The 15,358-nt window shown below is 38.1% G+C and overlaps 2 protein-coding genes across 2 annotated transcripts; one reads left to right on the top strand and one right to left on the bottom strand.

Annotated features, from left to right (window-relative positions):
• Positions 1-812: 812 nt before the first annotated feature.
• On the top strand, positions 813-2,634 carry LOC115583368 (ammonium transporter Rh type B-like). Its single transcript, XM_030420128.1, has one exon. The coding sequence runs from the start codon at positions 819-821 to the stop codon at positions 2,262-2,264; it is 1,446 nt and encodes a 481-aa protein (XP_030275988.1). The 5' UTR covers positions 813-818; the 3' UTR covers positions 2,265-2,634.
• Positions 2,635-4,626: 1,992 nt separating this feature from the next.
• LOC115583379 (signaling threshold-regulating transmembrane adapter 1-like) lies at positions 4,627-12,865 on the bottom strand. The gene is made up of 6 exons (XM_030420160.1): positions 12,711-12,865; positions 9,347-9,457; positions 9,225-9,258; positions 9,028-9,086; positions 8,880-8,950; positions 4,627-8,628 (listed from the first exon to the last, which is right to left on the bottom strand). Exons 1-6 carry the CDS (start codon positions 12,751-12,753, stop codon positions 8,380-8,382), a joined length of 567 nt encoding a protein of 188 aa, XP_030276020.1. The 5' UTR covers positions 12,754-12,865; the 3' UTR covers positions 4,627-8,379.
• Positions 12,866-15,358: the final 2,493 nt, after the last annotated feature.

Raw genomic sequence — 15,358 nt, 5'->3', positions numbered from 1 at the left:
ACTCCAGCCCTACAGCAGCACCTTTGGCTCCCTATCAAATCCCGCATTGATTTCAAGATTCTACTCCTAACTTTCAAGATCCTTCATAACCTGGCACCATCATATCTTGCTGAACTGATCCATATTCACACACCCTCCCGCATTCTCCGATCGTCTTCTACCATCCAGCTCTTTGCCCCATCTGCCAACCTAACCACCATGGGGTCACGGCCCTTCAGCAGATCTGCCGACAGCCTCTGGAACTCTCTCCCACCAGACTTCTGACACTGTCTCCACTTTTTGATCTCGCCTGTAAACACACTTATTCCAAATGGCTTACTCTGTAATGGCAAATAAATAAAATCAGCAGTACACACAAACACACATACACACACATGCACAAGCACACACATGCACACACATGTTTATTTATTTATTATTTACTATTAACTAAAAGGTAATTCCATAACCTGGAGCTCACAAAACACATTTGTTGCATGGCCCTCCCCATTTTCTCCAACACCAGCTAGGAAATGCAAAAATAGACACAATCTTAAATCTCTAAATTGTTTTGTCCAGCTTCAAACTAATATTGGAACACACTGCAGAAAAACTGGAAAAGTTATGGGCTCATTTCATCGAGAGCACCATATTACCATGTTTACTGCATAATTTTTCTGTTTAGCGCAGCTTAGGAAGGACAAAGTCATAAAGTCCAGTCCAGTTGATTTATAGTGTTCATGCTCTTTACCCACTGCTATTAGCGGCTCTTATCTGATAAAATAGCAATATAAAGGGATGTTGCTGCAGCTGGGGAGAAACTGTGAGTTGTGTACATCATGAATGTGTCTACTAGTTTGAGGGTGCGCTTGCCGGCGTTCGTGTTCGTGTTGGAGGTTGTAATGATAGCTCTTTACGCTGTCTTTGTAACTTATGACGACAATGCCAATGCTAAAATGCAGAACAATGAGACCAACCCAATGGATAACTCCCTGTATCGAGACTATCCCTACTTTGCTGACGTGCAGGTGATGATCTTCGTCGGTTTCGGCTGCCTGCTGGCCTTCTTCCGATTCTACGGCTTCAGTGGGATGGTCTTTAACTTTCTCACGGCTACATTTTCGATCCAGTGGGCCATCCTGATGCAAGGTTTCTTCCAGTTTTACTACAATGGTAAAATCCACCTGGGGGTGATCAATCTGCTGAATGCAGAGTTTGCCTGTGCTGTGGTGCTCATCTCTTTTGGAGCCGTGATTGGGAAGACAGGTCCAGTTCAGCTCCTGGTTATGGCTCTGCTGGAGGTCCCTATCTTTGCTGTGACAGAGTGGGCTGTGTTGAAATACATTAGGATCAACGATGCTGGTGGCAGCATTCTTATTCATCTGTTTGCCGCCTACTTTGGTCTAGGGGCAACATTTGTGCTGTACCGACCGAGCCTGAACAAGGGACATGCTAAAGAGATCACTAGCTATCATTCTGACATCCTCTCTGTAATGGGCACCCTGTTTCTCTGGGTGTTCTGGCCCTCATTCAACTCTGCTCTGACCTTAAAGGGTGACGACCAACACAGAGCAGTACTCCACACCTTTATAGGCCTAAGCTCATCCACCATCACCGCCTTTGCACTCTCTGCAGTGTTCAATAAGAGAGGGAAGTTGACGATGGCTGATATTCAGAATGTGACTCTGGCAGGTGGTGTGACTGTTGGGGCGTCTGTAGACATGATGATTTCCCCTGTAGGTGCGTACGTTCTGGGCATAATGGGCTGTACGGCCTGTTTCTTTGGCTATAGGTACCTGACCCCCTTTATGGCCCGACGCCTGAGGATCCAAGACCAGTGTGGTATTCACAACCTCCACGGGCTCACCGGCCTTATATCATCAACAGCAGGGATCTGCGCCATCCTCTTAGCCACTGAGGAAACCTACGGGCCCAGCATGTACCAGATCTTTTCCCATCGTGCTCCACCTGAGGGAGATCCAAAGCTCCTGGAACTGCAGCAGCTGATTCCTGGGCTGAAGCCGGGCTTGGGTCGCACTGCAAAGGAACAAGCGCTCTACCAGGTGGCAGCCATCTTCGCCACCATTGCAGTATCGACAGTCGGCGGGCTGCTCACTGGTTTTGTCATGAATCTGTCCTTCATGGCATCCCCATCTGATGAGGGCTGCTTCAACGATGAGGTATTCTTTGACATGCCCTCTGACTTTGACAGTGCTGAAGAGCTCAAGACCAACATGAGCTCTGATGAAAAACTAGAAATGAGCTCTACGAACTCAAAAGTCTAAGCTGTCACAGAGAGTCATATAAGTCAGTCCAGATTTAAATTATTGTTATTTCAGCTATTTGAGAATGTGGATATGTTTTACACTTGTTTGAAAGTGTTCCAGATATGTGATTGGGTATTATCAGAGACGTTCTACTATTGAAGTACTTTGGTATTATGGGTATTGTGCCTGTTTATGAAATAAAATGTGTTGGGGATTTGAGCTGAAGAGTTTTTCAGCAAAATATGTTTTGTGTTCCAAATGTGTTGTATGTAAAATATCAGTAAGTAGTAGTAAATGTGTAAATTATGAGTTTAATTATAAATAGAAAAGATGTGTGATGCACTTATGTTGTGTTTTATAAATTGAAAATAAAAAATTTAAAAATGCACTGATGTATCTTTTTTATTATTCAAAACATGTTTAGTCATTTTTTTTTTATAGCACACATATTTAAGGCATGCTCTCATGGGTTGATTTAATAACATTGTCCTCTTCATTATATTTTTCGCTTTCATATCACATACATAATTAATGGCAACCTCCCTGCTTACTACCTCCTCAATTAATTGCTCAACATTGTCCTTGTGGTATAAAAGGCTGTTAGAATTTTTCTAATGTAAATCCAACATGGATCATCTCCTGTGTGTTGCATATTTAATTACAGGGCTGGGCTACAAAGAAAAAAAAAGAATTGAAATGGGCATATAGAGGAGCACTTAAAGATAATGAATATATTAAACATCTAATGCTACTAAAAAAGGAAGCAGAAGAAAAGTGGAAAACATGACGATTGAAGAACGTAATGTTTTTGATGTGGTAATCTCAAGGATCCTGTAACACACTAATGTACAATCTAAAACTATTTTATAGTCTGTAGAATTAAATGTAAGGTGAATGTCAGTGCATTACAACAATGAAATCCAGTGGTGATTTTATTAAATTAGACTTAAAAAATAAGATCTATACTTAAGGTTATAGTGAGTCATGAGACATTTGGATTAAATTAAGAGTGAATGGTGTCTCTTATGATGTCTATATATATTCATGGTTAAGTTTAATTCACTTTGCACTGGAAACACATCAGCTGTATGGATTCCTTCTCTGAACCGTAACCATTTATTATTTCCAAGTAGTAGAGGGATACAGTTCTAATGCGTAAACAAGAATAAGCTTGAAACTAGTGTTCTGAGTACATATACTAAATATGTGAGTGCTTGAATCTTGTTGCAGAACCATTCCAAATACAGGAATTAATTATCTCAATATTATTACTGTTTTCCTCTAGTTTTTGACTCATGAGCTGCTGTAACAAGGAAAGTTCCCCAGTGTGGGATCAATAATATTTATCTTAATCTTGTTACATTTTGTGACTTGAGTTGGTTCCTTGCACTTCACTGCACTTTCAACTACATACACAAGGAATGACATTTAAGTCACTGTAAAATAACAAAATAAATACATTGTTTAATTATTATGCGTTGTAATGAATCACATGAGTAATACATCTATGAAAAAATGTCAACACAGATGTATAAATGAGTCAATTTAGTTCAATTAATGAATGAATAGGATTTTATTTTTGTATTTATTTCAGGGGACTTTTATTTCATAATACCACATTTATTTTATAAAGGTGTAATTTACAAATGTTCATTTTAAAATAAAATAAAAACATTATTTATTTATTTATTGAACTGTAGAGAGTAATTTATTTATGTATATGTTTTTACATTTATTGCCCCATTTATTTAATTTAAGATGAATTTTTAGTCATATCTTTAATATGCATATTCATTTGTTTATTTAATATTTACTAAAATAGTGTTTCATATATGTAGACCCAACAACAGAAATTACTGAATTAATTTATTAATTACCATTCTGAAACAGGCAACATTCTACTAAAACAATTATACATATTTTTTTTATCATTGTTGTGAGTTGTGACTCAGGTATTTTTGTTAAAAAATGATATGCTAATTCAGATGAACATGAATCTTGCTGGCTTCCATGCCCACCTCGAGCAGCTTGCCTTTTACCTCGCTTATGGGTGGTCCTGCCTATATGCCACCCAGTCTTGATAAGACAGTATCTCCAAACAAAATAAATTGTAAAACATCAAGCAGATGTATTTTTCTCAGCAACCTGTATACATCTGCTTATTGTCATTCCTTACAACTTTTCTGGGGAACAAGTGAGTGAACTTGTCTGTGTCTGATTCCTCAGTTAGAAAGTCTGTTGATTTACACGAGACATTCTGTCATAAATGATATGTCCACTCTGTCATGTCAGCTCTTTTTAATTATCATTATTACTATTTGGCAAAGTTACAAAGGGTCAACCACGAGCCATAGCTTTCTAAAATAAACAACACACTCGAGTCAATAAAAAGTTTATTGTGTCCTTAACAAAAAGACGATAAGTTTCAGATAACAGGTGTTAGTTTGTCCAGCCAGGATTGTGATTGCCTGCACTGAAGCACATGCTATTAGTTACAAAGGTTGAAGATTTTTCTCCATCACTACACTGTTGTTTTTATTTAAAGACAGAGACAACAAAGTGTCTTATCTAATCATCTAATCCTTATCAATCATGTTCCAATCAGTTTCCAGTTAACTGCATTCTGTGTTTTAAAGTTTATCTCCAGAGCGCTGACACATACTTTGATGTTGATTTGATAGTCCTCTTCATGGAAAATACGTTATCGAAAAATTGGGTGTCTCGTGTATAGACAAATAATGATTTAATCTGCTAAATAAGCACTTACATCACATTTTCTAGAGGATTTAGCACATTTAGCACAACATTTTTCTCAATTAGTTTTATCAGCGTTATCAAGAAATTAACACAGCTTCGACCAAGATTACTTAGAAATTTGACCTCTAATAAAAAACTGTCTGATATGTAAAAGTAGGATGTACCATTGTTACCCCTGCTGCTTTATGTGGTTGCCTACAAAGATTTGAGATCACACTCAAGGCAAAGCACAGCTAGTTTAATCATATCGCACTGATTAGACTGAAGGCAATTCAAAGTGCTTCCCAGAGTCATAGAAATTCATTTAAAACTACAGTGGCACTCAGTAGCGTGCATACCTCTGCTTTCAAACTTAATTTTGAACCATGATTTAAGCTCTTCCGATGCATCAAGATTCATGCATCATCCCCTGAGAAACTAATAAAAATGTTGTTAATTGGCAATGTTAAAGAAAGTCAGAAAGAATTATTGGCTGTGTCCCTTTATGTGGATCTGCACCAAAATAACTCTGTGTCTGCTGTGGAAACCTTAAGGTTTCTGGGATCTTTCATTTCCCAGGACCTTAAGTGGGCACCCAACGTAGACTCCATAATCAAAAAGGCCCAGCAGAGGATGTACTTCCGGGGTCAGATCAGGAAGTTCAACCTGCCCCAGGAGCTGCTGATCCAGTGCTACACGGCAATAGTCCAGTTTGTTCTCGGCGCCTTCATCATCGTCTGGTTTGGATCAGCCACCAAACAGGACAGGAACAGACTGAAACGGACAATCAGGACTGCAGGAAAAAATCATTGGTGCTAAACTGCCCATCATCCAGGACCTATATTTATCCAGAGTCAGGAAACGAGCAGTAAACATCTCTGCAGACCCATCACACCCTGTACACAACCTGTTTGAACTTCTCCCCTCCGGCAGGTGCTACAGGACACTGTACGCCAAAACAATCAGACACAAGAACAGTTTCTTCCCCCAGGCCGTCACACTGATGAACACTTGATCGGTCACACAGTGTCAGTAACCCCCTGACTCCAAAATCATCCACTTACAGACTTTACAATTACAGACTAAATTGCACTGTATATGTCTTTACTTACTTATCTACTGTAATGTAATGTAACTGTAATGTATTTTTATACCATTCTTTAACTTACTCTTCTTTGTTGTTATTGTTCTTTCTAGTTGAATGTTTGTTTTGTTAAGTTAATGTTTATGTTCATGTTTACGTCTATGTACATCATGAGCAAAAATAAAAACAGAGTCAATTTCCTTGTATGTGTTCATGTACTTGGCCAATAAAGTTGATTCCGTTTCTGATTCTGAAGTTAATGGGGTCTGTTCTGGGCCGAGACCAATCCTCCATCCAAGTTTTGTGGAAATCCTTTCTGTAGTTTTTGTGTAATCCTGCTGACAAACAAACTAACCAACATAAACTAACAAATAGGCGAAAGCATGAGCTCCTTTTGAAGGTTGGAAGACATTATGAAAATATTAAAATTGCATTCAAAATTACAATAAAAACTTTAACAAGTAAATAAATAGTTACAGATTAAGAAGTTATGTTACTAAAAAAGACGTAATAAACAAATGGGGAACAGGGACAACAGGCTGAATTCAAACTCGGGTTGCTGCTGAGGACTGCAGTGTCCTCCACTACACCAGTCACATTTTTATGCAGAATACCTACTTATTATATCTTACAGTTACAGCACCGATTCTGTATTGAATTTCATAGTTATTTAGAAACTCTGTACAGCCGTCGCAATAGTGCTTAGAAGTAGACAACGATGTGTCAGTCCTTACCATATGAACTACCTCGTTCTGTTCAAGGGCAATGTCACACATGAACTCCAACTAACCATTAATCATTATAAAAGCTTATTGTCTTCCACACTGATTATTGCTTCCTTAACTGTTTTATCACTGACCATCATAAATAACGTTATGTAAGATTCAGTAAAATGCAAAGTACAAAACTGATAAATGATAAAGACTTTCTTTGTTTTTGGCTGTTTCATGGCTTTTTTGACAGGACAAGTGATTTGTGGCAGAAAAAACACAGAGAAAATGACGGGGGGGTTTACATGCAGCAAAGGGCCGCCTGCTGGAATCGTGTCCTGGGCTGCTGCAGCGAGGACACAGCTTCTGTACGTTGGGCGCACGCACTATCAAATGAGCAAATTTGTTCTTTAAACAAACTTTGCTACTTTTATCGTTCTGGGGTTTTTTTAGACTTACAAATGACCTCAGTAACCTTTTTATCTGGTCGATGATTTGTCAGGTTTAAACATTAATGTGACATTAATTACGTCTCTGGGAAGATTCCAGCAAGGAGGGACTGGCATTTATAACACCACTGACTTTATGAGTAGGGATTAAAAGATATTGATGGACAATTTGCAGTTGTATTCATTTATCTTCATTTTGTATTTTGTAATTTCCTTTTCTTGTACTGTTTTTAATAAGTATCCACAGCAACCCTAGTCCTAAACCAGTAACTCTTATTCTACCACTGTGTGTCCAGTGAGGTCCTGGAGACACTTTTCTAGCAGGAACTAATGGCGAAGCAATTTTATGTAGTTTGCCAGGTGTTGATCCATCTGGCTGTCTTGGACAGATGTAGTCAGTCTGATAGATATAGTCACAAAACTTCACGGGAGTGTAGTTGAGATCAAAATGAAGGATAAGTTGGATGACGAACGTGTCCCAAGCAAGGGGGCCAAAACTAGCGGGGTTGCCCCCTCACACTTTAAGCCCCCTTGCATTCCTTTTGATGCAGTCATGAAACGTCCATCCATCCATCTTAGAAAGTATTTTTTTAAGTCTTACCACGGTTTTTCTTATTGTGTTTGATGATTACTGTGTAACATCATTTTATGTAAAAAGTTGGACATTTCTCATTAATCGGAGTTTAACACGTGTGTAAAAGCTTTTTGAAAGAATTATGAGAAAAGCTGGAACTTGAAATTAAACATTTTGGTTGAAAAAAACATATCCAGTACAAACAACTAGTCAAAGCAAAGTATTATGTCATAAATATGGGGAGCTTCAATAAACCATGGTTATCATTTCAGTAAAGATACAATTATTTAACACAATTCCTTAATACCAGTGTGACTTAATACAGAACCAAGAGAAGAATATATAGGAGGTTTGCAATTAAATGCTTTTTTACAGCAACATCAACAAGGCCAAAAATGCTTTTAACATTCTCCAGTAGAAACAATTCAGATAGTTAGCCGTTAGAGGTTTGACTTACACTGCATCACTGCACAGAAGGGTTGTGAATTTTGATATAATGACAAACATTAAACAGTGCCATCTTGTGGTTACAGGTTTGAGCTGCACAAAGATGATCTCAGCATCCGCAGCCAACCTGCCCTCAGAGATGGTTGGCGTAGCCCTCTCCACCGTCCGCAGTGTCGACGGTTTTGGCGCGCTGAGTTTGCACAGATGCATACAGATCAGACATGGTGGAGAGGGCGTCCGTGTTGCCTTCGTCATCCTTCTCTGACTCAGTCGGCTCCTCTAAATGAACCACATCTGAGTACTGGATTTGTGGAGAGCTGCGGCCAGACTGCAGCCTGGGAGCCTTCAGGGACAAGTTGGCATAGCACTCCTGAGTTTTGGACTGGACAGAGAAACACAAAACAAATGACTTATTGTCTTCACACAACATTATATGTACAAGTCAGGTATAAAATGAGCATTTTATCAAAGTTATCCAGTTTATTCCAACACTGTCCTGTCTGAACCATCTTCATGTTGCTGCTTCTGTTTATTTTTTTTCAATGCTTTCAGCTTTGTTGCTGTGAAGGTTAGAGTTGTGTGTGTGAAGGTGCAGAGGATGATGTGGACCACCAGTCTTTGTAAAGATTCTACCTGTGAGTCATAATTGACCCTGGATTGATCCCTTGAGTGTGGAGGATCCGTTTCAGTGAGCAAAGTCAAGCCTGTGGAAAACAACAACACACTGTAAGACACAGATGAAGCTTTAGAGAGATACACATGTACAGTACAGAGCACTTACCAGTCTGCATGTAGCTTATGTTTCCATAAATAGGATTATCTTCCATCTGCCTTGAACTCCTACTTAAAATAAACAAACAGTCAGAATTTGTTCTATTTTTTTGTTTGGAAAGATTTTCTAAAAATGCAGAACATTACAGAGGACATCATGGTTTTGCCTTTTCCTTTGAACAGGCTTTGAATATACAGGCTACATACCTTTGTCTTTTCCTTTTTGGACACATCCCGTTTCCTGTTGCAGTATAAATAATAATACATTCAGCATCAGATGCCGGAAATTGATTTATTTTCAGTGGATTTTGTAAAAAGCTTGTTATTACCTGAGCGGCATCGTGATACACAGCAAAAAATATTCCAAAAGAGTGAGAGCAACAGCAGTGTACCAAGAACTCCCAACAGAGCATGTATGGTAGGATTCTTACACCACAAATCTAGAGAAACACAGAAAAATAATTGTATTCATCGTGGATCATCCAAATATTGAAGGTGCCGCAACTCCTCCTGTTGCTATGTTTGTGGCACCCAAAACAGGTATTTTAAGCCAAGGTATGAAGTTTTCCTAACCCTACCCTAGTGTCTTTTGTGTATAAACCTAAATATAGGAAAAGCACAGCATCTCTGCAAACCATGGATATGTTCTAATCTGTATGTCATACATGCCATATAAACATTTCTACAATATGTAATATCAGGTTCACATTATCACAATATCATCAGATATTCATGCTGTGAGGTGGAGGGGATGGCAGAGACCACTGTTCGAGATGTTGTTTCAACATTTTTAAGCTTGAAACCTCAGGATATTTTTCACCAGGACATCAGGATATCATCAAACAAAACAGGTATTTTAAGCCAAGGTATGAAGTTTTCCTGACCCTAACCAGGTGATTTTTGTGCCTAAGCCTAAACAGACCATAAACACAGTGATGTCACAACATAAAACAGAACACTAAATCCAAAGAAACGTTAAGTTGCAACATAAAGAAAGTTAAAGTTTCAACATATCCCTTGTTTGCAGAAACACTGGCAACATGAATACTGCCGAATGTGTTGCTGCAACACCGCATTGTCAAACAAACATTTAAAAAAAAAAATAAATACTTGTGAAATAAGGGCAAGTCTGGAAAGTTTACTCTTACAGGTGAAAGTATGAAGCAATAATACGTATAATACATTGATTCAGCATAAAATATTTATAAAACAATTTGACAATACATTGAAATTGATTGTCCACACATCAATTTTTCAGGAAAAAAGTTAGTTTTTTGTTCACCTGCTGTTACTTTCTAATACCATCCATGTGTGACCTCATTATACAGTATGGGCAAGTAGGTTGTAAGTTGGACACACAATTGGAGAGAGCTTCAGCTGACTGAATGCGGCGTCAAAACAAATTATGAAAAGATGCTGCAGCAGTGGGGCCCTTGGGCAAGAGATTTACATTTCTTCAGTGGATCTGCTCAGTCGTCTGCAGCAGAAGATGTGGTTTTACTGAGAAGCTCTCATACATGGATGTGTGAATTACATAACTGCACAGTGCAGTAGGTTTTTGTTGCAAGAGTACAAGCTCAGCAAAACATGTTGGATGCGTGCGTTTCCTACCTGAAAAAAACATTTGACGTGGTTTCAGTCCAACATACAGTAAGAGACTAAACTAACATTTCACTGAGCCAATATATTGCTTGAATAAAGTGAAATATCGAATCAAAACACTTTATATTTTACTGCGTAAAAACATTACATCGAAAATTCTAGAGGTAAAGTGCAACATTTCATACAAATTGTAATTGAATTTAGCGAGACAGGATGTATTGGGTGTCTTTGAAAATGTGGGTGTGTTTTACTAACTGCCTTCATGTAGTCGCAGTTTCATCTGAGAGTTTCTGAAATGAATAATTAGATCCCATTGTAACCATGGTAGCATCGCATTAGAGTACACATAGTTCTGTTGGTGATTATGAAGATGTTCATGAATGAAAATCTGTGTGTGAGATGTCGAGGAAGATATTTTGAGTGGGAGAGAGATGCATTAAACACAAGCTGACCTTTAAGTGTACTTAGCCCGACCCTACAGAGCTGATACTTGATATTTAATAATTAATGTGCCTGGAAATTTGTAAAATGAATAAAAGGAATAACACTCAAGTGGAAACCTCTTATTTGTGCCTTTTTAAATTGGTCCAGTTTGCACTCATGAGCTACTCTAACACATCAATCACACAATTTTGGTGTCTTTCTTTTGGCTTGGTACAGACATAAATTATTTAAGTAGAATTAATTATTTTGGGGGGGGGGGGGGGGGGGGGGGGGCAGTAGAACTAGCTGTAGACACCACATTCATGTAACATGGCCTTAAGTTATGGCTCTGCTCTGGTCTGTTCTGGTCTCCACTACCAAATATGAGAGATATAGCTCTCATAGCAATAGCTCAGTCCGTAGGGACTTGGCTCCACGTCGTACTTTTTTGGTCCGAGGGGAACTTGAACCAGCAACCTTCAAGTCCCCCTCGGACCAAAAAAGTACGACGTGGACTGGCAGTTGGAGAATGCTAGGTCACATCCCGAGGTGCCCTTGAGCAAGGCACCGAACCCTAACACTGCTCGTTGGGCGCCGCGGCATGTGTGGCACTCATCTCCTCTACACTGTGTGTGTGTTCCCACCTGTGTGTAATGTGAGTGGAAAAAAGAATTTCCCAATTTGGGATTATAATAGTATCTAAAAAATGTTTTTAAAAAATATAAAAAAAATATCAGGCTTTAGCAGCTAAATATTGCACTATGTTCAACAGCTAGTCAGTAACATTGTCTGTCTGCTGTTTGGTGCTGGTCAAGTAGTGTTCAGCAAGCTTTTTGTAGAGGTTTGTGACTGCCTGCAGCAACTGAAAAAAATGCTTAGTGGGTGACGCAGCATTTGAAGATAAATCTGCAGGTATTAAAACCAAAACAATTGAATGCTAAAAAGGTGCTAAAAGCACCATGAAGAGCTCAAGAGAACTGCAGTCAGCTGATAAACACTACAAGTTCTGCAAGATAGTCTCTACAAGTGACCGTTTTCAATATAGACACATCTGACCAAGTGTTAATTTAAAGATATTAATAGGAAAAGCTCAATGTTGTTTGTCAAAGATGAATCCTACCTACACTCAACAGGAAAAGCAGCCACCCTCTCGGTGGGCTCTGGTTTCTGTCACCACAGAGCCACATTTATTTGTCTTGATAAATTCTGCTCTAGTAAAAAAAAAACCTGGGCTGAGACCTCTCCCATGTCAATACAATCTAATGAATATACCATGTAACCTAACTAGTCCTTTTCGGTAACCACCAGCTCCATAGACAGAGATAAGCTGTACTTAATGCTGCTGTACTTAATGTTTGTTGGCTGACTTGCACATAACTCTTTCCCACTGTCACTACAACAAATGTACAACTATATATCAGTAAATCCAGTGTAGGTAACAATCGGCTTCTAGCTATTGCAGTCACAGCTCTTGCACTTATTATCAAATGTGATTGCTGCCAAATGTCCATGTTTATCTGATAGCCTTATTCTTAATCATGAATATTGCACATGTTTGACCGTTTAGAGTAAGTCAATCAAACGATCACACATCAAACCACGCGTAAAGAATGATCATGCTACGGCTCATTGAGATGATTTACCTTCATTTATCTTATTAAGACCTACCTGGTGGTGCTGTTGGCTTTTGTATTGTTGCATTATCTGTCATGGCAATGAAGTTTATCCAAGTCAAGTCTCTCTGTCTCACCTACAGAACTGTTTATGTGACAAACAAGGCTACAGCATTGTCTGTGCTCACACAGTGTGACGCTATTCAAGAGAAGAAACTGTTTTTCAAAGAGCTGTTGACACATTACAGGATGTGTGCTTTTGCAGAAAACCACAAACTTTATTTAGAGTGAGTGCAACACGAGGCAACATACAGTCCCACTGTGAACCTATTGAGACAATATTAAGGAATATTGTTACAGAAAAAAAGATACAACTTTAAGTTTCCACTGAAATTCTGCAGAAAAAAACTGTATACTCTTTGATCTCTTCTTAAATTGGCTCACTTTAAGGTTATGAAAAAAAAACTTTTACCTTTTTAAAAAAAATACATACACATACACCTGTTTGTTTCAACTACTAAGTATGTTGATTTGCTTTCTTCCTGAGGGTTAGGGAAGATCCATACATTAACACCAGCAGTTGTTTAGTTAATTTAGAATATTGGAAACATTTGAAACTTTTTCAAGGGTAAAAAAAAAAGCTACATTAAAAAATTATATCTTGTTTGTTTAATTTATTCAAAGCTATAAGAGAAAAAGCTTTAGACAACGGAAGGCTAGTTGTTTCTCTGTTTTCAGTTTTTGTAGGCTAACAAGCTAAGCTAACCAAATGCTGAAACTGGTATTGATCTTAAATATGATTTCTTTGGTTGAACCCCTTCTTTGTGGGTTTTTTATGCCTGCACCATTAAAACAACAGGAATCATCTCATTAATGCTTTGTTTTAGACACAATTTCTCCCGAAATTTCCAAAAAACAGAAGTTTTTGATAAATTCTGGGGGCAGAATTTAGTATTTTGAATATAAAAATCACATCTAACATATAGCATATTATCTAGAATGGAGGCCCTGTCAATTTGTATGTTGTGCTGGCAGCCGGTTGTTAATTTTACATTAGACAACGCCATTTCCAAACTAATGTAAGTTACTGTTGTTCTCTGTTGGTGGAGGATGTGTAAAAGTCACATCCTTTGGAATGTGGTAGAAAATCCGAGTCCTTTACAACCAAGAGAGACGGGTCGTGTTGCAATCCACTCACATATGGCCAATAATTACTACATGTAAACTGCAACATATTGCTACATAAAGCCTCTTAAATATCATCATTTTGTCATGTTTTTGTGTAACATATATTTGAAAGAAACAAAGGCTATGGGTGAAATCCTTTTCAAACCTCAACCTTCAGAGAAATTATATCATTATGTCAGATGAAAATTATGCTTTAATTCATCAGCAAGATGCAATGACACGTTTGCTGTTAGACCGAGACAGACCTCTTTATAAAGTACGCTGTGAGCTGCTCGGACAAAGCTAAACCAGTGATGACTGAGACTAGCCAGAAAGTTATTCAAAAAAAGTGTAGCACTTTTACCTTGAAGAAGAATATACCGTCTTTTTTTGTTTTTTCTGTTTTTTTACTTTTATCATAATGACCTCATAAAAAAGGAAGGAAACCTCAATGTGTAGGTGGAGCTGCTAAAGCTGAGCTATAGCCTGAAAAAAGATACTTTAAATTTGCAACTGTGAAACAAATGAGGTCTTATAGGAAGTAAAGGTACAGTAAACCAGAAATTAGGAGACATTTAAAGACATATGTGATAATATGCTGGCTGTAAGTCCTGGTCATAGATTTGAATAAATAATTGGCTGTAAACTGTTCAATTAATCAATTAATCTTTTTAGATAACCACTTAATCTTTGTGAGTAATTTTCTGCTGGTTTCTTTACATTTCTTTTCTTTTGTTTTCTTTGTTCATACATGCATACTGGAAACTTCTTCACATTTCAAAATAAGGTCAATCCAGTGGCAACACAGATCTGATGCATCCTAGCTGTCAGGTCTTTTTTGACATATTCTGCCCACCAACACCGGATGAGCAGTTTCCTGCAAGGTGTGTGGGCTAATAGGTCAAGCCTTGTCCACACTTCAAATCAACAAACAAAGTATTTCAAGAAATCGATCTGCATGAGTAAGAAGTCAGGATGTGCTACTGAATGCTCTTGAGATGGTTTTATGGCAACGTGAGAGATCAGGAATAGTTAGAGAAATTAAATAGATGCACCTCCATGAGAGCGGAAAAAATCTCAGGTCGAGGTGCAAACAAAATGTACACTGTTGTTTTTAGTGTTTGATGCAGAAACCAAAACTAGAGCTGCACTTATCACTGTGCAGATTTAGTTGTCAGATTTAAGTGTCTGACTTAGATGTAAATATATAGAGTAAGTTATAATTTATATAAGCTACAGTGACTTCTTGAGGTCTTTAGGTCTTTTTACACCCTTCCTTGTGGTTTCAGCCACTGAAGTTCAGCTCACACAAACTGGAGCAAATTTTGTGCATGTTCACAGTTCATATTTCAAGAACTAGTTCAGAGATGATTAAAGTTCACAATTTCAAAAATGTTGCGGTCCCTTTCATTTCCTGATTTTGAATCAGCTGCTCTGAGCTCTTCTTTCTCAGTACAATCTCTCACCCATCTACTCCCAAAAGTATTGCATTAGATCAATGTATCACTTTTAGCAGTAGAAAATGAATAGGCCTGA

The sequence above is a fragment of the Sparus aurata genome, chromosome 6 (assembly GCF_900880675.1).
Source record: "Sparus aurata chromosome 6, fSpaAur1.1, whole genome shotgun sequence".
Taxonomy (NCBI): domain Eukaryota; kingdom Metazoa; phylum Chordata; class Actinopteri; order Spariformes; family Sparidae; genus Sparus; species Sparus aurata.
This window is presented reverse-complemented; position numbering and strand designations above follow the sequence as displayed.